The sequence below is a fragment of the Sceloporus occidentalis genome, unplaced genomic scaffold, assembly GCF_023333645.1.
Source record: "Sceloporus occidentalis isolate IW3139 unplaced genomic scaffold, rSceOcc1.0.p SCAF_5, whole genome shotgun sequence".
Classification (NCBI taxonomy): Eukaryota; Metazoa; Chordata; class Lepidosauria; order Squamata; family Phrynosomatidae; genus Sceloporus; species Sceloporus occidentalis.
Genome location: NW_028316985.1, coordinates 88,137,157 through 88,163,159, shown reverse-complemented (window position 1 = coordinate 88,163,159; position 26,003 = coordinate 88,137,157). Strand labels below are relative to the sequence as shown.

The 26,003-nt window shown below is 39.1% G+C and overlaps 1 protein-coding gene across 3 annotated transcripts in view; it reads right to left on the bottom strand.

Moving 5' to 3' along the window:
* Positions 1–26,003, bottom strand: part of ITPR2 (inositol 1,4,5-trisphosphate receptor type 2) — a 256,626-nt gene that overhangs the window by 37,574 nt on the left and 193,049 nt on the right. For all 3 annotated transcript variants that reach the window (XM_089524659.1, XM_089524661.1, XM_089524660.1), the window contains exons 46-48: positions 15,611–15,718; positions 12,959–13,151; positions 4,153–4,278 (exon numbers count right to left, since the gene is read on the bottom strand). In XM_089524659.1, coding sequence (XP_089380785.1) covers positions 4,153–4,278; positions 12,959–13,151; positions 15,611–15,718 — 427 coding nt within the window. The remainder of the gene's footprint in view (positions 1–4,152; positions 4,279–12,958; positions 13,152–15,610; positions 15,719–26,003) is intronic.

Here is a 26,003-nt window from a genome sequence, read left to right as displayed (position 1 = left end):
AGAAAAAGGGGTACCACAGCAAAATGAATCCTTGGGTAGATAAAAGAAGGAGGGTCGGGAGAAAAGGAATACACCAGTACAGTCTAATTCTTAGCCATCAGTCTCCCTTTCAAGGCCAATGGCAAATTAACTACAAAAGAAAATGTGAACCCTAGGAGACCAAACACAATGGGAAGCACTTAAGCAGACAGGAATGCAATAGTCTTCCTGTTATCTTGCCTGTATTATTTAGTTTTCAATAAGATGGCATAGAGCTTGGAAGAAGTACTTTTTATAACTTTCAGAAACCTACAAATATCATGTTCATTGGCCATGCATGCTAGCAGATTTTGGGAAGTAATTTTCCCAAGCTCTGGCCTCATACCTTTAAGCATAGAGGTCCCACTTAGCTTTCACGTCCCACTGCCACTGGTATGTTTTTCATGATTTTGTCTAATTCCCTTTTAAAGCCACTTTGCTGTCTGACTGCATGATTGCTTCTCTTAGCAAAAAGCAGCTGCAGAAAGAAGTGATTTTCAGTGATGAAGCAGCAGGGGTGAGACAAGGTGTCTGAACCTTTTTCTTCCTATCATATGTCCATTGCAGCATTTCCTCCCAAATCAAAATCTGATAATTTTAGTAACCTTAGAAATAATAATAATAATAAGAGGAGCTTCTATTATTATTATTATTAGTGGCATTGACAATTATAATATATAAATCATTCCTGTTTTGTAACTGAGTTAATGTTATGAGGTTCACTTATTATTAGATTGTTGTTGATGGTCATGTTATCAACTTAACTTATTGTTGCTTATTTATTATTATTTATTATGTATGTATTTCATTCCTACCCCATTTTTTTCCTGCTGTGAGACTCAAGATGTCTCACACCATAGATTAAAACAAGATATAACTAAAACCCAATAAAAACAGTTAAAAAACAGTTTTAAAAAGATTAGTTCCCCCCCCCCCCCCTTAAATAATCCTTTCTACGGCAACCAGTTAATAGCCTAAATCCTGTTTAAATAGAAAGGTCTTTGCCTGCTGGCAGATGAAAAACATGAGAATTTTATTTACGGTCACTATGTTCATTTTTGTATGTGAACTGCTCTGAGCACAAGGCAGTCTAGAAAATGTTGTTTATTTATTCACATAAACTATGACAATGACAACTACTACGGTACTTTGGGAATGCTTACATCTCTGTTTTGTCATAGCTCACAATAAGAATGTTGTACCGTGTCTCTAAAAGCTACAGACAAAAGCAAAAGCTGCTTTCAAATGTGCTCAGTTTAAACTTTAACTGGATTACCAGAGGGATTGGAAAAGGGATATAAAGCCTTCTCCCTCTAGGTCATGGGTTCATCACAAATTCACATAGTAATGTGACCAGAAGTGGCTTTCACCTGATTGCTCACGTGAATCATCACCACTGGAGTGAGTCCAATTTCACGGAGAAGCATGTGCTCCTCATTAATACTTCCTCCACCTCCCTTGATCATTACAAATGCTCCCAGTGACAGGCTGGCTCAGCGGATGATTAAAGTGGAGAGGCCTGGAAACTGACCTTTCCTCTCAGCCCACATGGTAGTTGTGGGTCTTTCCAGGTCACTGCCCATCCATCATCAAGAAACCAGTCAAACAGGAGTCTGTATTATCATGAGCATCTGTCCCTTATAAGGGACATCCTCACAAGGACCTCAAGCCCACAAAGAAGATGCAAGCCTATACTTAATGTGCTTTTAAAAAAAAAAATCCCCAAGGCTTGAAACCAGTTTGGATATGCAAAAGAATCAAATGGAAAGAGCTGCTTTTCTGAAGTATACTCTTCCACACTGCAGTAATAGGCAAGCTGCGTATCTGAATGCCCCCTTTTATAGTACAAATAAATACATCTCTCGTCATCGAAAAATAGTATGTTAGAGGCAAGGTTAGACTGAACCTGTCTGCGCTGCTGTTTTTGTGGGTTCTTTTGGTTTTGATCAGGTTTTTTTCCTAGCTCTCACCTGTAAAAACACATGCCAGAAAAGATTTTGCCACATTAAACAGGTGTACTTTGTGGAGGGGTGGGAAGAGAACTTTCTTGTTCTTTTCCAGCTTGCAGTCTTGTAAGCATTAACATTCTTCTGCACGGTTGTCTAGTTAACCTAGGAACTCTTAATAAATAAAGCTGCCATTTCAGCACTGGTGCAACTACTCATTCTGTACTTCATCCAGCTTTTCAAGCTTGACTTAATATAATGCGGTTTTTGTGAACAATCAGTAAGGATATGGTTAACAAAAACAGAATGGCTGTAGGGTGGGTTCTTCCCACATGGTGCTCATGATAGAAACTACTGCAAGGGAAGAAGTGGGTTTTTTGAGGGGAAGGTGTTTGTTTTTGTTTTGTTTTTCTCAGGACATGTCCACATGCTCTAGGTTCTGGGGTTGACCTAATCATTCCAGGAATGCTGTATTTGAATGGACTTCTGCAATCCCAAGAGCACATGACAGGAGCAAAATAGCTAGTCAGCTGAGGGAAAGAACCCAAATGAACAAATGACAAGAGTAAATCAGATGCTGTGGAAGATGTGAGCATCTCAGTGAACAAGCTTGCACATGGTAGAGGCATGGGGAATTCTCAATTAAAGAACTAAAGAGAAAGTTAACAAAAAGGGATCTTGGATAGTTTTATTTCACACAAGAGATTGGTGAATCAGTCTAAGTATGACCCATATCAATAGTACAAAAGATTGTTTTGCCCCATCTCTGTGCAAATTTTAAATTAGATACAAAAATCTGGAAGTCTTTATCCTCTTTACAAGAAGCACTTATGGTTTTATTAGATGATTAGTGGGTGGCCTTTTAACACCACACTGGTAATGGGCTGTAGCCATTTTGAATACCTTTTAGTATAGATGCAATAACCTGGGGAGAATTTGGCATGACAGTGACTGTTCCTTCCTTTGAACTTTCTTTATAAAAAGAAAAGATGGCCGGTGTATGAATGGTGGCAGCCAACCTTTGTTCTGTACATAGTTCAAGGGAAGGGCAAATCCATCATTATGTCCAGGATGTTTTGTGGCCCAATTTGCAAGGCATTTGGGAGCTGTTGTGTTTTCTAACTGATCCAAGAGGATGAAACTCATTAGAAAGGCAGGGGTAGGTGTTAATAGGTAGCCCACGGACCATATCACATCCTGTTAAAGGGAAGTGGATTCTGAAATGGACCATGTTCCTCCTCCTGATCTGCAACCAGATCCAGGGGCTGCAGCTCAAGTGAATTTATTTCAGAATGTAGACCCCATGAATTTCACAAATATCTTTTAGTGCAACTGTCCCATTTTAGGATACCAGCCCCAGTCCTCCTTGCTTCTGTGTCTCTATATTTCAAATTACTATCTCTCAAATTTGAGAACTGATGTGTACTCTTACATATGCAAAATACAGTCAATCAGGTTATCACCTGACCATCCTTCCGAGGTCGCTAAAATAAGTACCCAGACTGTTGGGGGCAAATTAGCTTACTTGCTAATTAGCTTACTTGCTGTTCACCGCTATGATCTTTGGAATAGAGGTATATAAATAAAACAAATTATTATTATTATTATTATTATTATTATTATTATTATTATTATCTAATTTCCCCAGTCAGAACAACAATGAGTTAGACCCTTTTTTAACCTTTTTTGTTCTGAATTACACGGAGTGTATATTAGCACTACATCCCATTAGCCACCTTGCATTCCATTTTGGGAGAAAGACAGGATATTAATCTAATAAATAAAATAAAATAAATCTGGTTCAACAGTACTTTCTGCCACAGTTCTTTTGGGTGCACAACATAAGATCAATTTACTTCTATTGTTCAGTGGTATGGCCCTGTGTAAGCATAAGACACCTCTAATAGATCTTTATTTTCTTTATCATCTGTGCCTTCAGTAGTACTTCATGTTTACACATTACAGAAATTAAAAGTGATGGAAGTGAAGACAGGGTGGCTTCTCTGTTGTGACACTCGTATCCTGTCATTTCCTGGCCAGAAGGTTCTGCCAAGAACCCTCCTTGTGCAGATGATATTTACTTGTCTGAAACGTTTCCCTGACCATAGGTGATTTCTAAAATACAGAAATCTTCTTGTATTTCATTGCTCCAGTAATGAGCTGAACATTTAGAAATGAAACTACTTACCTTCATCTCCATCATCTCCAAATGGATAAAAAAGAGCAACTGCTAGATTGATGAAAACAGCCAGATTGAAAGATATACTTCCCCAGAGGGATATGTGTCGCGAGAACCAGAACAGAGCTGGATTATCTAGGAAGGAAGAACATCATGATGACTTGGTAGCAGAAATTGTGTTAATCCAAAAGCAACAGTTGGGACCAGCAAGTGACTTTATCATTAGGCAGAGTGAGGTCAGCTGGTTTAGGTGGCATCTGTTGGTGGGCATCAGTGAGATGTAGGGAGAATCAAGCTATTGATGACACCTAACTTGTCTTGCACTATAAGCTAACTTGCTATCCTTGGTTATGATGAAGAACACTGTCCAACTGGCAATGTTGATGCAAGGCTCAACAAACACTCTATTCTATATGTGGAATAGGAAGGAGGCACCATTTTAACCTTTGACTCAGGTAGCAAAACTTGTTCTTAACATTAAATCCTGGCTAATCCTGAATATCATGTCTTCAAGTGAAATTTATTTTAATTTAAAAAAGTGAAAGAATCCAATCTTCTAAATGACTCAGAGGACTAAAAATGAAATTAAACACTTAAAATGTAATGAAATGACTAGAAATGAAATGAAATAAGTCAGGGTCCATTCCCATAATGAAATGAGGCCTTGGAGAGCCACTGCCAGACAGGGTCATTTCAAACATGGTCTTTGCACTATTTCTTGCTGAAAAAGGCCTTGCCACACATGTCTACACATTTACCTGTGATCTTATACATAGGTAAAACTATGCATTATGGGAAAAGAGAAAGAAAGCTATTCAGAAACAAAGAATTAAGGCTGATGAGGATGAAACAGCTGATGTTTATCAGTGCTCAGGGGAAACAGGCCAGGATGTAAGTCCACAAACATGAAGGGGGAAAAAACGCTATGGTCCATAACACACTGCAGAAATAATCCAGTTTGAGATTGCTTTAACTCCCCTGGAGCAGTGTTAGGGGATCCTGGGAATTCTAGGCCTGTTACAGACAGCCAAAATAAAGCTGCTTCAAGTCACTTTGGAGGTATGGTATTTCAATGATGCATGAGTCCTAACAGTCTGGAAGCTTCACCAAAGCTGCACTCCAGTCCTTAGGACTGGAGTGTGGCTTTGGTGCGGCCTTTGGATTCTTAGGACGCATGTATCATTGAAATACCATACCTCCAAAGTGACTCGAAGCAGCTTTATTTTGGCTGTCTGTAACAGGCCCTAGTTTATTATGGCACCAGAGCTCTCTGACAGAGAAGGCTAAATGACTCACAAAATTACAGTTCCCAGAATTCCCTAGCATTGATCCAGGGCAATTAAAGTGGTCTCAAACTAGATTATTTCTCCAGTGTGTTTTGAATCTATGTTATATATCATTACTGAGAATATTTATGCAAACTTTTTTCTCTGTATTCTTTTATCTATACTGGGCATCCTGTTCTTGTAAGATTTGCAAAAAACAAATAGAAGCGGCATTAGAACAGAAAATGTACAGGAAATTTCTGTCAAGAGGCAAGAGCAGCCAACAGGTTGCAAGAGCCATGGATTTAAGTATTATATTGACAAAGAGTCACGTTCAATTTATGTTTTGTTTTTATTTCTTCACTCCTTGTCCCTATGAAAAGAAAGACATCTAATGTAGAAATATAGCACATCTCCCTTTCTAAAAAAGTAATGGCAAATACAGCAGTTTTGTGTTTGTGTGCAAGTTAATGGGAAAAAAGAACTTCCAAAGTAATCAAGTGCTGGATTTGGGCCAGGTTAGGAAGACACCATAGCGGTCTGGAGACACCATTCAAATAGATAGACTGACTTTTGTTGCAATGTGAGAAGAGTTTTATACGGTGGATTTATGGCTGGAAATCCAATCAAGCTATAAGCCACCTGTAAACTGCAGTATTATTAGTGAATTCTATTGCAGACTGGCTGGAAGTCACCTTGCCCCTTTCCTATGTATATAGTGTAATATGGGATAATGGAAGTCACATCGAAAGGATTTTGTTAAATAAAGAATCCACAAGAAAGCATGATGTTCTCAATTGACAGCTGAGTTAAAAGTCTGGACTTCCTCAATGATTTCTGAATATAACAATCCCACCTTGAATATATAAAATTATAGCTTCCAATACAAACCTAGGCATTTCTGAAACCTGGTGGGATGAGTCTCATGATTGGAATGTAGGAATACAGTGGTACAATATTTTTAAGAGAAATAGGTCAAACAGGAAAGGAGGAGGAATAGCCTTATATGTCAGGGATGTTTACACCTGTGAAGACATCCAGGACTTAAATCCTGGAAGCTATGTAGAGATCATCTGGATAAGAAATAAAGGGGAAGGATGTTATTGTGGGAGTCTACTACAGAGCCCCAAGTCAAACTGAGGAATTGGATGGTGCCTTTCTAGAACAGATGACCACACACTCAGAAAGGAGAAATGATGTAGTGATGGGTGAGTTCAACTATCCAGATATTTGCTGGAAGTCAAACTCAGGCAAAACCTCAAGGTCTAGCAAATTCTTCACCCTGGAAGACAGTTTCATTGTCCAAAGGTGGAAGAGGCAACAAGGGGGTCAGCTATTTTGGATCTGATCCTAACCAACAAAGATGACTTGGTTAATGGGGTGCAAGTGGTGGGATCATTAGGTGGGAGTAATCATGTTCTCCTGGAATTTGTTATACAGTGGAAAGCAGAAGCCAGGCATAGTGAGACACACATTCAAGACTTTAGGAAAGCTGATTTCAGTAAACTTAGGGAAATACTGGGGGTGACCCTATAGTCAGGAATACTAAAAGAGAAGGGAGTCCAGGAGGGATGGGAGTTTTTCAAAAGGGAGATACTGAAGGCACAATTTCAAACTGTTCCAAAGAGGAGGAAAAATGGGAGGTGTCTTAAGAAACCAGGATGGATGACTAAAGAACTTTCAACTGAGCTATGTTTTAAAAGGGGCATGTATAAGAAATGGAAAAATGGGGAAATCAACAAAGAAGAATTCAAACAAGTATTGAGCACATGTGGGGATGCTTTGATTTAGTTTTCCTGCATGGCAGGGGGTTGGACTGGATGGCCCTTGTGGTCTTTTCCAACTCTATGATTCTGTATCCAAACAATGAAGCAGGTCATACTGTACTTTTTCTTATCATGTGCTGGCAACCATGAAGGAATACCTCCAGAGTAACATAGGGATTGAGATCTCATAGACCATTGCTGCTCAGTAGTGGTTCCTGGACAGGTGCTGGCCCCATGGGATCTCAGTCCCTATGAGATCTCAATCCCTATGGACCACTGGCTGCCATTCCTAGTGATTTTCCAGGAAATAAATACTTGTAGCCAGCTGGTACTAATTGGCTACATTTTCGCCTGGCATATTGGGAAAATATAATTTCCAGTACATCAAATCAGATAGCATGGTAAACATGGTCATAGATAGTACACAGTCATGACCAAGGGGCCCCAGAATATGTGTGAGTAAATGATTAGGCATCAAGACTCCAGAGTTAATAGAAAACTGACACTAGACCCTAGAGGCAGGGAACAGTGTCTACTGAGCATTTTTCTGTGTACCAGTGTATAATTAATATTCTGTACTGCCTTGCTTGACTATAAATATAAAACAGGCATCCAGCAAAATGAGGATAATAAATAAAAGGAATTAAAAGAACCAAAATGGCATAAATGATGCCTCGTTTTTTTCCCCAGGTTCATTTTTCAAAAATGACAAAGGATCATGGGGGTGGGGTTAGATAGAGTGCCATTTTACAAGTTTGTATTAGGCATGGAGGGGACTCTTCAAACTCCATCACTTTGTTATGAAGCAAAAATATTTTTTCTATCTAAATGTTCCACTTCCACATATTCAGGCATTCCCATCTCACTGGACTCAGCAGAGAAATGACATCTAGCAAGCAAGACCACTTTCAGTAGAGCACCTGCCATAACACACACATCAGAGTTGACCACAGTGAGCTAGATGGACTCCATATGAAAGTCACTAACTGGAAATTATTTAAAAATGATTGGGCATTGGAAGTGAGCCCCCATCATAAGCAGGACATAATGCTAGACTTCAGGCATACATGTGTACATCCATTTGCCCGGTCTCCATAGGCCGTGGTATACCCCTTCCTTTTATCTATGGTTCAGCAGACTCAGTAGTACTGATCTATTGCACATCTAAATTCGTGTGATATTCGGTTATAACTTATGGTCAAATACAGGAAGGGCAAGTTGAAACAGCAGAATGTTGATGTGAATCTGATATGCTTCCTCTGTTGGACCAGATATGTGAGGTCTTCAAGGGCACTCAGTACTCAGTGAGTTCTGGTGCCAATTGTTAGCTTGGGGCACAACAGAGACATACTTTGCTTACTGAATCTAAATGTAATGGACAGTAGAGAAGACAAGGTACTACACATTGGCTTTGGGAAGCTTTTGCTAGAACAACATGTTTTCTCTCTAAATAAGAAAACTGAACACCTATTGAATAGAATCCCACAAAGCCAGCTTTGGCTAAGTACTGGGAATGCTTCAGTCTAAACTGGCCTGTGTGTTTGTTTATGATTGTTTGTTCTGTATTACTGGTCAGCCAAATATGTGTTCAGAATATATAAGGGGTGCTGCAGAAGGATTCCTGCAGAAGAGGTAGAACAAGCCAGTGGAGGAAAGTGAGAGAGGCATCTCTTGCCTGTTCCTCTTTCTGGGTCACCATCCAACCAACAGATTCCTTGCTATTCTAGGAGAACCCTATCAGACCACAAAATACTATTGCTTAATGTCAGGTCAATGACTAGGAGGAGCTGTATAATCCAGGACTTGATCCTGGACTAGCATACTGATGTTGCATGTATAACTGAAACCTGGCTAACTGAAGAAGGCCTGTCAATTTGACTCAGTTATGCCCACCAGGTCTCCAGGTGCAGCAGCAGGCAAGATCTGACTTGTAAAAAAGCGAAACAACTTTGGAATATGATACATACAGCTATAATGAATATTTTAGGAAAGACCTTCCAAATAAATCCAGAGCTGTACCTTCTAAACTTGACATATAGATTGGGGAAAGATTTAGGAAAAAAATATTCAAAATTAGTATTATACATGATTAAAATGGCCAAGGTGCTGCACAAAAGTGGAAAACAATAAAAACCCTGACATTAGAAGAATGGTTGAGAAAATTATTAGACATGAGAGAGGCTGATAAACTTTCTAAACATTTGAAAGGAGAAAAGGATGATAACGAGGAGGAAGAAAAAGAATGGGATCTAGTAAATGAATATTAGAAAAAGAATATAGAGAAAAATCAATCAATAAATCAAGTAATGACATAAGAAAAGGAAAAAGCTAATAAGAAGAGAAGAGGGCAGGGAACCGTCCAATTAAAAAGATTGTATGTACAGCGCTGTGTAAATTTACAGTGCTTTATAAATAAAGGTTAATAATAATAATAATAATAATGATAATAATTCAGAATGAAAGTAAATATAGGTTGGAAAAATGATATAGGTAATATATGTAACGTGTCATATGTAGAAAATAGATAGGTGAAATGTTTATAGGTAAATATATATGGGTTAATATATAGGTATAGAGGAATGTGCTATATATGTATATGTGTATGTATGTATGTATGTATGTATGTTATAATAAAAATTAAAAAAAATAGAGTCCATCCATCTAGCATACAGTTTTCCTTTCTTTCTATATCCCTCTACCTTTCCTAGCATTATTGTCTTTTCCAGTGAGTCATGCCTTTTCATGATGTGTCATGATTATGACAGCCTCAACTTTATCATCTTTCCTTCCCGGGAGATTTCAGGCTCAGTCTGTTCAAGGATGCATTTGTTTGTCTTTTTGACTGTCCACAGTACTCTCAGCACTCTTCTCCAGTACCGCATCTCAAATGAGTTTATTTTCCTCTTATCAGCTTTCCTCACGGTCCAGCTCTCACATCCATACATGGTAATAGGAAATATGGGGGTAAAATCATGACTGTTGAAAGTTTGGTTCACTTGGTTCTCCAATGCTCTTACAAAATTGTAGCGTGGGAATCTCATACACACATAACACACACGCTTTAGGAATATCAGGATTCCTTACTTGGTTAGAAAATCAAGAATGAATGAACCATCTGTTAATATTTCATACAGGCTATTTCACATATGGTTTCTGAAACCTCTTGGCACTCTTCTTTGTACAGAAAGAGAGACATGTTTGCGGCCTTTAAGCAGAAAACATCTTAAGTAAAATGTTTGGCTGACTCTTAACTGAATGCAATTAGACTCAATACAGATCAACTGTTCTGATTTCACTTGTGACCAAGCATGAGTTCTTGTTGATTTCTGGGTCTGAAGGGCTTTAGAGCTGTTTCACATGACAGTCTCTTGTTTTTGTCCTACAAAGTATCACATGGAAATACAGTAAGTCAGCTTGAAGTCTGACATGCTCTAACTGATTGAGTTCTGCTTGATTTCAGAGGGCACTGAGGAATGACTGCCTAGTACCTAATTTACAGAATGAGTTGTTTAGCACTCCTGTAGTTGGAGAAACTGCCTGGTCAGCAGTTCTCAGATCCAGTGTCTTTGTGGTTTGGCTGGAGATGTAAAGCCTCTTTGGATAATACTTCCGGATATAATTCTCACAAATGTAAGAAGCAGAAGTAGGTCACTATTCACTTAAGAAACATATTGTTATGAAGATGTATCAATAAAATAGATTTTGATAGAAATAAGAAATGAATTATTCATTCTGAAATCTTACATATCCAATATTGTGTTATCTCAAATCATGTCAACAATATCAAACCACTGTATCAGATGAGCATTAAGGTGGTAGCCATGTTATTCGACAGCAGAAATAGCATGTTACTCGACAGCAGGGATAGCAGGTGGTAAAAAGCAAGAAGCATCATATGGACGGTATGACTTTTTAAAACAACTTGGGAAGATACAGGTACAGAGCATTTGGAGCAGATTAGTATCTGACAAAACCACATTGGAAATTCCTGGGGTCATGACAGGAGGTCTGAAGAGATAGATACTGTGCACGGAGAGCAGGGTTTATGCTTTTGAAACAGTTCCACGCAAGGTCTGGGACCATTTTGGAACATATCCCATATGTTCCATATGGATAGGATAAAAGAGGGCAACTGGCAAACGTTCAAATGAAATTTACAACTGGCAGCTACAACTGAAATGTTTTGACCTCGGGTTAAACTCCTGAACTAATAAGAATCTCACCAGCTGGTTCTGCTGATCCTTTGGGGGGGGGGGGCTGATTCCTCCCCATGTATTCTACCTAGCAATAATAATAATAATAATAATAATAACTTTATTTATATACTGCCTTTCCTGTAGATCAAAGCGGTTTCCAATATTTGTTTTAATAAGATATTGTTCTTTTCTAAAGTTTTAAAGTTTAAAGACTAACATGTTACAAATTTCTTTTTTATTTAATCTAATGTTAATGTGCAGCATCAACACAAATGTTTTCAACTTCAAGAGTTGGCTACACTGATTAAATAATTTTAGAATGGCTGTAATGGTATCTTCATCATGGTTTGGGTTCATGATGCAATCCGTCAGTGATGTATTTGCCCAAAATGAATTGTAAACTAGGCCAGGAAACAATAATAAACAGTCAGGCTTATCATACACTCAGTGGATATGTAAAACATTCTTGAGTTTGTTATACTCCGAGCTTATATGTATCTGCTCAGATGTAAAGCCCTTCAAGTTCATTGCAGCTTATTATCATAGAAATGACTATAGAATTTCAGGCTTATGGGAAACATCCCTAACACAGCCTGCCCTAGGATTCATTGCCATAGTCCTCTAACCAGTTCTTAGCTATGCCACATGGGAGACCAGTTCCAGCAAGACTGTGAGCAAAAGAGCCAAAACACAACTGTCTGTTATCTGCAAAAGAGTCACACCCTAAACTAGGGAGAAAAGAGTGGACTAAATTTGACCAAACAGATAACCTGCCTAGTTAAGTAACAAAATTCTGAGGAATAAGAAATATAGTGAAATAATAATTAAATATTACATCTTAAGCATGAGCCAGTGGGCTATTACTCTAAAGCACCTTGCTGAAATAATCTCAGACTTAACACTTCTTACATGCACTGATAGTTAACTGTGCAAAATGTAATTTTCTTTTAATTTCATCTGGACACTGGGTGCCAATATGTCTAAGAATATTCTTCAGTGGTTGTGATCTTAATTCAAGAAGACACATCCTCAAAGGATTTAAAGATCTCCAGTGGGATATTTGCAAGAATAATAAGGTATACCTAAGATTGGTGGGAAGACAAACAAGAAATAAATAGCCTTTTCAGATCAAATTATTGCTGTTTAAAAAACAATAGATAAAGTCTGAGGTTGTTTCATCAAAGTTTTTTTAAAGTTAGTTTAGTGAAACAGCACTTGTACAATGTGACTGTAGATGGATATATTTGGATCAAAAATAGTTTCTTTTTCCCAAACTGACATCCAAAACACACTGCAGAAATAATCCAGTTTCAGACCACTTTAACTGTCCTGGTTCAGTGCTAGGAAATCCTGTGAATTCTAGTTTACTGTGGCCCAGAGTTCTCTGACCGAGAAGGCTAAATGTCTCACAAAACTACAGTGCCCAGAATTCCCTAGCATTGAGCCAGGGTAGTTACAGCAATCTCAAACTGGATTATTTCTGCATTGTGTTTTGGAGCTGAGTTGGAAAACAAGTGCTTGAAGTTTCAATAACAGCTAGCAAACAGAGAGATTCATAGAAGTTTTTTTGTTTTAGGACTGTACTTACTCCTGATTTTCTTTTGCCATTTCATTTCATTGTACAGATCCTCAGCCTGTTGGAAAAAGTCATTCACTTTGCTTCCTTGTTCGTCTCTTTCCGTAGTGTTAAACACACGACACTTGGATTCATGTGTGAGGAATTCACAAATATTTGGCACAGGGAAGACTATTTGTTCCATCGTTCTATCATGACGGACAATCTGCAAATACATGTTTCTCACTCAGACACATACAAAGTTTGAATATCAATTATAAATTGTTGCTTCTTGCTCATATGGAAGGAGGAAAGAGACACAGGGGATAATAAATATGGTTAAATTCTATCCATCTCATAGGCAAGACAGGACAATGTAATTTGGCAGTGATACAAATTGTCTACAGGACGTAACGAGAAACATCTCTAATTTTGATTACATCAAAGCACCATATAGCTTTCACAGCAAGCTATACAGTGGGAATATTTCAGTTTCAATTTGTGTGAATCTGGAATAAACTATGGACTTTGTCTTCCATAATCCCAAGCAGGTTTCCAAAGAATTGCATAAATGTTTTAAAAAACAATATATTCACAAAGCAAAATTACTAGTATTTTTAGGCTGCAGCCTAAAGACAACGAGGCTGACAAGCAGAGTGCTGTCTTATTCAAAGCCCTGCCAGGCTCTTGTCTGCATGGCAGAAGTATCAGTGGAGTTAATGTCAGGTGCACATGGTATGTTCTTTGTTGTCAGTGGAAACAGATTTTTACTGCAAATAATGAGAAAGGATTCTGGGGTACAACTAAACTTCCCTTTCGGCAGGGAGCTTAATGGAGGGGGGCTGTGAGAGCTACAGATCTACTGAAACCAGATCCTCCCTCTACTTGTCCCCCCTCACATCATATCACCCCTTTTTAACCTGTCTCCAAAATCGAATCGGGGGGCAGGGGAGAATTACAGGGGAAACCTCCACAGTGGTTGAAGGGTCAGGAGGAGTGATCTGATGCTGAATCTTTTCCTCTGAGGCTGGAGCTTCACTGAAAACCTCAGAGGAAATCTGCTCCTCCCTAAGGACTCCAAATATGTTCCGAGGGCCACAGGATTAAAATATCAATTACAGCGATACCAACCGTAGAGAGTAAAATAATAATGATAGGTATGTTTTGAGTTATAACTCTGTATGCAGATGATAGGAATGTGTGTGTCTGGATATCACAAACACCAAAGGGTGTCAGATACATGGGCCCAGTGTTGGATTCTCACAATTTGGAACTGGGCTTTTCCCTCCTGAGCAGATTGTGGATCTGTGGATCTATGCATGCCTCTAAATGTGATTAGTGAAGCCATAGAAAAATGGACTAGCAAATCAGAATCATGAAGGTGGATTTGGTGACTTGTAAGCCATCCAGTCTAACCTCCAGCATGATTCAGGAAAATCAGAACTAGAGCTCTGAATAGTTTTCAGTTATGTTGCAATACTGATGGAAAATCAGCCTTTGCACTTGGTTAGAGGCCATCTCCTAATTACCATTCACATGCCCCAGAGTAGAGCCCTTATGCCCCAGGACTCAAACCGTGTCTGCTAAAAAACCTTTAAAGCATAAGATTTGTATTTGGCCCCTGTAATCCAACTTTGCAGTGAAGGTGGGAAAGGACATATATTATTATGCATAATGAAGCCTTTCTTTGTTGAAGTTATTTGTTTACTTGCCAGCATCAACATTTTCCTACATTTAACATTCAGAACCAGAGCAAAGAGTCACAGCATTTTGTCATCCATATCCTTAATCAAAACTACTGTGACGTTTTAGGTTCTAAACTGTCAACACCTGCAATTTAGGGAGACGTGACAAATGACTTCAGTTTGGGCCCAATGTGGACAATTAAAATGGCCTGAGTAAATGCCGCATTCATTTTCTCCTGCTGCGAATGTTTCATATTTGACCATCATGATTAATGTACAACACACTGTCAATTTTTCCAGCTTCATTAGGAGATAACAAGTTTAAAACTCAGATCAGTCTATTTGCATCACACTCTTGTTTTGACATGGCAGAACTCCTAGGCAAAACTGTTTGATGATTTTAGACTAGGGTTTCAAAGCTGCAGTCTGGGGAAATGAAGCAGCTTATATTCATTTCTATATGTTTGAGGAAAAGTTCCCATGTTCCTGTGAACAAAGCAGGTTGATATGGCCAACTAAACCCAAAGGCTGTCTTGCTAGATTAGACCAAGTGTTCTCCAGCCTGCATTTTGTTTCTATCAGAGACCAACCAGATGTTCTGCTTTATAAGTCCACATCCTTCACAAGCAGCCATTTCAGCTGTTTTATAGGAGCTGGTCCAAAATATCTGGAGCACCAAGGCTTTGTCATCATTGGTCTAGAAGCTTGGAAACAGGGTGTAATTTTCCTTCAGCACTTAGTACTTGGAGATTTAGTGCTACTAAATGTGGAGACTTCTTTAACCCACAGTTTAAGCTCAACTCTGACTTGACTCATCTGCAGAAAGAGATGCTCACCCACTTTTACCCCTAAAATCAGCATGGAAGGAGATCATTTCACAAATCTACAACAATATGTAAAGAAGTATTATTACTCCCAGGAAGAAAAATAGTCTTCTGCACAATGAGAAGTAAAGGTCAACATTTTATACACATTTTCTATTCAGTGAGCAACCCTTTACCTCAATCTGGGCTGTGTGATTTGCGTAGTGCTTCAAAGCTTCATCCCCTTCTTCTGGATCAGACCCAGGTTTAAGCATGTGCTGCAGTACTTTATTGTGGCGAGCCAACTGGAAGCAAAAGGGGGAAACCTAGTTCATTCATGCTGTGCCAAGAAATAATGACCCCATCTTCAGTACACACACACACATGCACGCACACAAAACACAACACATTGGGGACTGATTCCATCAGTAATAACAAAAAATTTCACTGGAAGAGAACAACATTTAGTTTAAGAAGAAAGCCAGTAAAAATCAATGAGTCTTCAAATGTATTTCATATTCCCAATCTTGATGTCAAATTATTTATTTTGAAGAACTATCCATGAAGCTAAAAATTGGGGAAGGCATCTGGTAGCTTGTATATAAAAGTCAGAAGTGAAAGGGAGCTGAGTGTTCTTCCATTCCATCAAATGTTGCAGCTGCTAACAGCCCACATTCCATTTTGCCAGTCCATAAGCAATGAGTTAGGATGATTTCACACAACAAGGCAGGGGATAAGAATAAAGTAATATTAAATAATGATCACATAATGTTAGAGGAGGTGTTAATAATATGTGTGTTTTATTTAAAACGTGTTAACTGTTTTACACTAATTTGCAAATAGTTTTTGAAGAAACACAATATTATCAAAGCAACACACACACACACACACACACACATATATAAAATTATCTGAGAAGAAATTTTTAGATAGTGCTTGGAATGCAGGGGTATGAAAAACTGCATGTCTCAATTCCCTGCTGGATTGGCATCAGATTTGAGGAATTTTCAACAGTAGGCCACTGGTGGACTCCCATTAGATCCGAGCTGGAAACCATACAGCCTTCCAGATATTGGTGGATTGCAACTTCCAACATTACTCACCATAGGCCATGCTGATTATGGGGAGAAGCAGATAGGGCAGAAGGAGTGGCCAGATACCGATCCCACCCTAATACCACCACAAGACCACAGCAACCAGACACCATGGTCCTGAATGTGTCCGCTGTCACAGTCCTGAATGGACTGCAAGAAGGACCCGTAAGAAACTGTTCCTTTAATAGCTGGTTTTGGCCTGCATTCAACAGCCCGGTATGGCCTCTGAGCAATCTGGGGACTTGAGTCATGTGCACGCCCTGCCCCTGGATCTGCCTGATAGCAGCCTAAGTCTCCTGAGACTTGCAGTCCAAAAACATCAAAGGGCCATTTGATATACCACATGCACTAGAGAAGTGCTCCTCCCATACTTCTCAGGTCATACTCATAGGCAGATAAGAAAAGTTGTAGCAGCTCATTTCAGCCACCCATTTGGTGGGAATGCAATCAACAGCCATAGCAGTGGTGTGCTTTCCCCTTGATTAGTTAACTGTAGTGTTTCCTGACTGCTCCACCAATGGTTCCAGCAGGTCAACAACACTAAGGATGGCTAGCAGTAGGGGCTGCTGCCTTGGAGAAGGGAGGAGAGCTAGCAGCTGCCACCGCTGTCAACACTGCCACTGATCCTAACTGCACTTCCCACCAACCCAAATGACTGATTAATTGGCATTTGCCATTGCCTGCCCACTCCATGTGTGCACCAGTACAGGCACTGGGAGCTGCTGCCATTCCTCGTCATGGGTTGACAGCAAGCCCTGTTGGAACCCTGGTCACTGCCTGACAATGCTAACCCTATTCCTCCCTCTGCATCACTGTTATGGCTGTGTGAGCCGTATCTTCCTGCACACCTGTCAAACTGAGCTGGAGTCCACAAAAGCATTGAAATTTGGTCATTTTAAGACATCATTGGGCCCTTTGCTGGTTTTGCTACATCAGGGCTTCTTCCCTTCTACAACTCTTAAAATATTTTCCAAGACAAAGCTTGTACCGTTTTGTGGATCATGACAAAGGTTTACATAATCTTCTAAAAACCAGTAGGCAGGAAGGTGGGGAGACTAATTTTAAGTAAACAGTTTTTGTCAGACAGCTTGTAATAACAAGTATGTTTCCACGTACTATGTCCCAATCAAAACCAAACACAGCTGTTTATTATATGTAAGGCATTTTTTTCTTCCAAAAGCCAGGATGGCTTTATCACTTTGCACCTTACCACAAAACAAACTATTTAACAAACATTAAGAACAGCAGGGTCTGAATCACTGAGCAACGGGAGACCCTGAAATCAAATATTCAGAGCTTTAATTAGGCTGATTACATCCTCTGCAACAACTGAAAGAGTGCAGAAAAGGCTAATGTCTCTCTCGCAAGTAGTGGCACATTAGGCCACTAGAAACCAAACCTCCACATGGTTTGCGTCTTTAGGTAACTGTACTTGGCTCAAAGTGGGGTCACTCTGTTATCTATATCATTACTTGTTAAGGTAAGAAGATAGCTCACATGTTATTCCCCAGCCTCAGATTGTTTTCCACACCCACCTTCCATCTCCTCTAGGGATGGAAAAAAATTTCACATAAAGTATTTTAAACAAATTCATCCCAATGTGTAAAAAAAGCAAGTGTGTAAAACTGCATACCAACATGCATACCAAAATAGACAAAAATTTCATTGTGGAAAAAAATAAATAAAACATACTGTAATGACTAGACCAGAATCAGAATGCATGATATTAATTAACAATTTCAGGGTGTAAAAAACCTAAGTCATACTGTAAAAGTACCTTTTCTCCCAACAAAGCTTAATGTAGTTTTGAAATAATTTTCTGGGAACAACTGGAATTTGTAGGGCTTTCAGCTGCAAGATGCACCTTTCACTGCCTGCCCTGTGTCCTCCCATGAGTTTTTCAGTTTTTGTGGGTGATGACTACAGGGACAAGCATAGAAGAAAAGAACAGGAAGGAAGGAGAAAGAAGCAGGAAAAGGAAGGCTGCATTTGTTGCCTCATAGTACATAGGCTAGGAGGCCTACCTGTGTCAAGTTGAAAGTGCAAGAAAACCACATTTTTTCATTAAAATCCTTGAGCTATCCAAGCCAGATAAAGAATTTTAATGCTAGGATATTAAGAAACTTCTAAGCATTGTTTGGACTGATGCTGATGATTTTGCTATTTGTTTGAATTAAGTAAAAGTTTGGATGGTAATACCTATAATCTTTAAAATCTGTTGTACAACCAAGTCTATCAGATGAACCAGAAAGGCAATTTTTGGGGGGTGGGGAGCCAGTTGTTCCTTATGCAACTCCCCTCTAAATCTAAAGATCAACTTTGGTCAAAATCAGTTCATCAATGTACATTCTAGAGCTGAAAAATAGGGAAATCATAAGTGCTTAGAACGTACCAAAATAGCTGACAGGTTAGATCTACAACATACTCATTTCTTGATAACACACCAAGTTTGGTGACTTGGTGACCAAGCCTGTAGATTTGTATAGCATGACAAACAGACACTTTGGCCTGTTACAGACAGCCAAAATAAAGCTTCTTCGAGTCACAGTGGAGGTATGGTGTTTCAATGATGTATGCGTCCTAATAGTCCAGAAGTCGTGCCAAAGCCACGCTCCAGCCCTAAGGACTGGAGCGTGGCTTTGGTGTGGCTTCTGGACTCTTAGGACGCATGCATCATTGAAACACCATACCTCCACTGTGACTCGAAGAAGCTTTATTTTGGCTTCTGTAACAGGCCTTTATATCAAATTTAAATAAAATCCTTGTGCAGTTTCCCTTGAATACGAAGTCACCAAGTCTGCCTTTTGTTAAGATCACATCTCATATCGCATGTTTCCATTTAGCAGAGGGGATCTGCTGTAATATAAAGAAGCAGACATACCTGTAGTTCCAACAGTAAGGTTGGTGTATTATACTTCGAGTCCCTCAGAGCACAGTATATACTGTACAGTCGGCTCTTCTTATACACGGATTTTTTATACATGGATTCAAGCATACACAGTTTGAAAATGTTCCAAAAAAGTATAAATTTCAAATATTAAACCTTGATTTTCCATTTTTTATAAGGGATACCATTTTGCTATGTCATTATATTTAATGGGACTTGAGCATACACGGATTTTGTTATCCACGGGGGATCTTGGAACCAAACCCCAAGGGTCCACTGTAGATGCAGTGTGGTTTAAGGTGAGTTTGGATGAAGCTACTTTGAAAGGGAAATGTATAAAAATGGAATAGTACGTTTATTGCTTTTCAGTAAGCTATGGGCGAGACAGCTGTTTGGTTTACAAGCTAAAAGACGTCTTGCAAACCTGAACTGAAAAGTGAAAGTTGAGCTGTTTTCTTTCAGGTCTCTGTACTGTTGCCAGTAATAGGGATTCAACTGTACAAAACAGTGTCCTTGGTTTCTCTTTGACCCAATACAAGCCACCAGTGTCAGATAATGTCATTTACATGTGCTTTAGAAACAACAGCAACAACAACAACCCACAGTCCATCTGCCAGTTCCAGGGCACCACAACCAGATTTTGCCCCGCACCTCCAGTTTATATAAAGCAGTTAAAGGCAATGTAGTGAATACCCTGAGGTTTTTGACAGCTTGCAACTGAATACTGATTCTGTTAAAACAGGGAACATCCACTGTTATTGGTGTATATAGTATTTAGATTAGGGATGTGGCTTTTGTTTTGAGATTTAAAAATGGCATTCTATTCTTTTGATGTGTAATGTGTTTTAATACAATCATAGTTTAATACTATTTTAATGCTAACTTTTTATATGATTTTTAATTATGTTCTTTTAAATTGTGAACTGTTTTGTGACCCAACTTTTATTGGGGGGAAGCATAATAATAATAATAATAATAATAATAATAATAATGTATCTCAGAAATTATAAATCTATTTTTATAAGTAGAAATTCATTTAGATTAAATCTTAAATGTATGCATTCTGGAATGCCGAATCTTTTTTCAAGGAACCTTTTCTAGCATCATATTTATTTGAGCACTAGTCCCAAAAGTGATTAGACATTAGCAATCACAAGAATCCTGAGTAAGCAAGGATTATTCCCCACTAAGATTCTACATCAAAAGCAAGTTGCATATATCTTGAGACTCTTTTCAGTTCTGAAGCTTTTCTCTGTAACTCAAATCATAAATGTTGCTCTGACTCTTGAGAAATGTAACTCCAGGGTGGGGGTTTCTATTAACAGATGGAAGTTTGAAAATCCAATAGCAATCAAGTTAATCTTAGCCTCATACATGAAATGATGCAAATATAAGGCCAACAGTTTGATGACTAAAGATTTTGTACATTTAATATTGCAGCTGAGATGCAAAAGAACTATCAAATATAGCTCTGCATCCTCATTCTCTCTGCAAATGAAATGCTGAATAAATAAATAATCAACACAATTACAGTTCCCACCTGGTTCTCAGCCTTCTTCTGATCAACAGTGCTAACAATACTAACAGCTTGTGGGAATACTATTCTGTACATTCTGCCTCTGCAGAAAATCAAAACTGTGTGGAGGCAATGAAGTTGTGACATCTCCTCTCTAGGAAGACCTACCTGGCAACCTTTTTAAACTGTAGGCATGGTTAAAATTTGTTAATTCTGGCAAGCTTTTAAAACTGGAGTCTCTATTTAGGCAAACAGTATTATTACTCTTGTTGAATTCATGTCATTCTTAGAGTCAATGTTTCTTTCTGTGTTGGACTGATGCGCATTCATGAGTCCCCTTCCTAAATGAATGTGCAAGATGAAAGACGAAAGACAAAAGATTAAAAACAGCACTAAAATGTCAACACACCTATACACGTTAAGAACAAAACAGAAAGAAATTAAAACACAATGAAGCAGTAAACGTGGAAGCAGCAATACAGGCCTAGTATCCCAACCAATTAAAAGTGGAAGGCCTGTGTAAATAAAAAGGTTTTTGCCTGTTGGTGAAGAGAGCAAAGAGAAGGCCAATTGAGCTTCCCTTGATGGAGAGTTCCAAACCTTGGGAGCAGCCACCAAGAAGGCTCTTTCCTGGGTCCTTAGTAGCCATATCTGTGACAGTGGTGGGACCAAGAGAAAGCACTCCTTCAAAGATCTTAAAAACTCAAGTATGGCGATATGGGCTTTCAGACAGCTTTGGTAGTGGTGGTGAGGCAAGAGAAAATATGCTCAGAGAAATATATACCAATTGTGAGGCACAGTCATTCCCTATGACATTTCCATTGGACTTGCCACAGACCACACTAATCATATTCTGGCAAAATCAAAAGTGATGAGAAGTTCAATTCTGGTTTCTGAAACGTTAGGTTAGACACTAAAGAAGTTGAGATGAGATCCTGAGCTTTGTTTTAGCCACAAAGTGTATCTCCTGAAGGTATGATTCTCTCCAACTGTGGCTCTGGGTAATGTAAAAAAAAAAAGCCTACATAGGCTGCATGTCACCCATGGTGTGCACATTTCCACTGCTGCCCTGTGCTATGTTGTCCCCACTCTACAGAGGCATTGAAAGATAAAGTACCCTGTTTCTTGCCACACTGACAAAACATGTTTAGAAAATTTGGAAGGGGGGAATTAAAAAATGTGAGCATGGCTGATAACTTCTGTTTGCTATTGTTGTTTGTGCCTTCAAGTCAACTCCAAGTTATGGCAACCCTATGAAAGGATAAATCTTGGCAAGATTTATCCAGAGGAGGCTTGTCATTGTTTCCCTCGAAGGCTGAAACTCCTAAGGTCATCCAGTTGGTTTCCAGGGTTGAGCAGGGTTTGGAACCCACACCTTATTAATATTATTATTATATTTATTTGTATCCTACTCTTTCCCCAGAACTGAGACTCAGAGCACCTTCTATAGTCCTTGTTCAATACCCGGCCTCTGTTACCTATCTTTAAGTGTAAGCCTCTGAATTTTTTAGGAATTTCACCACCCCATGAAAGATTGTGATGTTCTTCTTATCCAGTCCAAGCAACCAAGAATATGTTTAAAACAATTTAGTGGAAATTATACCGGTGCTGTATAATCATTTAGTCTGTATCTGTGGATATATAAGATATATAAGAAATTAAGGCAACTAGGAAAGCTTAATTGGGCAAAACTTCTCAACTGAGGAAGTGGATAAGTGCTCTGTTCCCCAAGTCCCACTGAAGTCACCATAATATGTTGCGCTAATATGTTGTGCTGAACTACATGGCTAACGCTGGACTTAATTATGATCCAAAGAATACTCTTTAGGGGAGGAAAGTCAACAAGATATAAAGAGGTTCCTGAAGATTCTGTTGACCATGGAACAGCACCTACATACATTGTTTAATCTTTCTGAGGCTCATTAATATCAAACCTCTGTTGCATCACCCATGCTGAAAGTAGTGTTATATACCATTTTAATGAACCACAAGGTGGGTGATACAATCCTTGCTTCCTGTTTCATTCTTAGCAATCCAAGACAAACTGCCTTACAACAGCTTCTCATTCGGCTGACGTTTAATTAGCCAGTGTCATTCTGACACCATTACCATGTCTTAGTAGGATGATAACTACAAAACAAATATACACAGCATAAAAGTTCTATGACAACATCAGGCCTGGTAAGCAGCAATGTGTGTCCCTGGGGAACTATGCTTCTTGGGACCAGTCTACATTACTGCCACACTTTGTCACTGTACTTGACTGATCAGCAAGGCTGCTCAGGAAAAAAAAAACCCTGCAAACTCAGCAATGCAGCACATAACTTTCAGTCTGGGACCCAAAATCTAATTCTTTTGAAGCCTGAGCTCGGATGTCCTTCCAAATAGGGTGGTAGGAGCAGCTTGTGGGAGAAGCACAGTTTTAAGGTTCCAAAATATTATCATCCTGTTTTTCATTACTTATACAGTGGGCCCTTCCCTTATGTAAGGGGAATTCCACATATGATCACACCCCAATCGGGCATGTGCTTACGGCACTGAGCGGCGTGTGCACCATAGGCATGCACGCCATATGTATTATTGTCACACACTTCAGTGTAATCTTGAAGCCACATATAGTGTGCCCACATATGGCGTGGGCACACTGTACTACCTCAAAAATCAGGAAATTGGAATGGGTTTTTAAAAAGTTGAGAGAGGAGCTGTACAAACTCAAAAGCTCTTTCAGGTGTCAAACAATACTTCAAAATGTAAACTTCTCTCGGTATGCATGTTTTTACATGTATGTTTCTTTGAGGCACTGGGGAAAGATGTTGTTTTATCCTCATCCTAACTGAAACATAATCTAAGTATGTGTAGCTGTATTTGCATATATGCAGTTGATAACTGGGCCTCTCACTTTCTTACACTGCTGTCTTTTTCATGGACATTCCACAATAAGACTCACAGGACAAGGATGAATCTGTCCTGTCCAGTTTGCTTCCATTATGTCACAATAATCCCATCAATGTATGTTTCTGTGGGTGTGTTTGTTTTTAAAATAGCCCGTAAGACCGACAATTACTCCTAGGGGTTGTAGTGTGATTATGCTGCCTCCCATGATTAAGATCCATTATTTAAAAAAACAGAAGTCAGACTACAGCTGCATCAATACTGCAAAATAATCCATGTTGACACCACTTCAAGTGCCATGGTTCAGTGCTAGGGAATTCTGGGAATTGTAGTTTTAAATATCTCACAATACTACAGTTCCCAGAATTCCATAGCATTGAGCCATGGCAGTTAAAGTGATGCCAAACTAGATTATTTCTGTAGTGTGAATTCAGCCAAAGAAATGTCTGTCCCCACCTTGGAGCAACTTCTTCTCCCTAATTGTGATTATGCAGTTTGGCAGTTGTGACATTAACTGTAGTTGAGATTGTTTAATCATGATCAAAAGTGGTAGGTGAAGACTGAAAGTAGCTTTCTAATTCTGGATTTAATGTCAGTGCCAATAAACAGTAACAGTGGTGGTGAGGGTTTGTTTCAGGGAAGAAGGGGTCCAGGAAGATGTGGATACTCTGGCTCTGCACTGACCCATGTTACTACAAGAAATTGCTCAGTGTTTTCCTGCCCTTCCCAGGTTGTTTTGGACCCAGAAGAAACCTATTTCCAATAGGCAGTGGACTACAGTTGAATTCTGGATCACTTCCTGTAGGAAAACAAGTCTCCCCAGGCTTAAAATGGTCCAGAGAGGCCCATGGATAAATATCATTGGGGACAGAGCAGCCAATGCTGCCCCTAACCTCCAACATTTGTTCATCCCTGGGCTAAACAGACCACAGCTAAATCACTGGCCAGTTTCCATTTGTCCAAATACCATTTGCTGGGCTTCTTGACAAGAATGCTGGAGTAGGTGGACCTTGGTCCAACCCAGCAAGGTCTCTTTTTAAATGTTAAGAATGCACACTCAAGATCTTTTAATAATGATTGTCCCTTAATTAATAATTGAAAGATGCACAGTATGAGTTCCTGGATCATAGGATTGCTAGCAAGAACTAAAAGAATTGACCACAGAAGAGTAAACTAGGCTGCCTCTGTGCATTACACTCACAAAATTATATTGGTATGCCTCTAGGTCATTTTGTGGCACATGTGATCAGTTTATTAGCATTTTGCTACTATAGTCTGGCAAGCAAATATACCATGATCAAACAACATATTCCTTTCATTCTACTAATAATTACTGTCAGAGGGAAATGTCTTTTGAGTTATCACTACTTGTATGCTTACCAGACCATCCAGATAGAACCTTTCATCATCATTCACAATAAAAATCACTCTGTCATTCCATTTAACAACTTTGTCAATGGAAGTGAATGTCCAACTGTGCTAAGAAGATCAGGAGAGAGATTTGTTTAAGCTGATGTTTGTTTAGAGCAAATGAAAAGCCTCAAAAACACACCATGCTAATTTCTTTTAATGGGAGCAGGTGGAAGCTTTCATCATGCCTCAAAGCTATCAGGAAATTGTTAGGTTTACCTAAGTGGTCTCATCTAATTAAGTTTTAATTTCAGCTTATTAAAATGCTCTTTTATTTTTAATAGAACACTCTACTAAATGATACTCTGACATGAAGCAGTGCCAAGTATTTATATGTGTCTCAGACCAGAGCTCCTGGCAGTCGCAGCTTCAGTACCTTAGCTTTTGCTTGACTATTCATGTTTCCACTGCAAACCCAGAAGATCAGGCTCTGTGCATTAAGGACAGCACCTAGGTCAAGAGTAGAGAAGTTCTTGGAAGTCTGCATTCTAGTTGTGGGTGAAGTCAAAATCAAAAGGGTGGAACCATAATCACCAGAATATTTTAGTTTATAGCTATTATTGCCAGTATCTAAACCTTAGGAGAGGCCTTTCAACTTTTATTATTATTGTAATGTGTCTTCAAGTGAACTCTGACTTATGGCGACCTTATTCTAAGGGGATTTTTTGGCAAGATTTATTCAGAGGAGGTTTACCATTGCTAGGGTTGCCATAGCGCCGGACCTCCAAACCGGGAAAATGTAGGACAGAAGTTTCAAATGTAGGACACACAAAAATGTGTCCTACATTTGA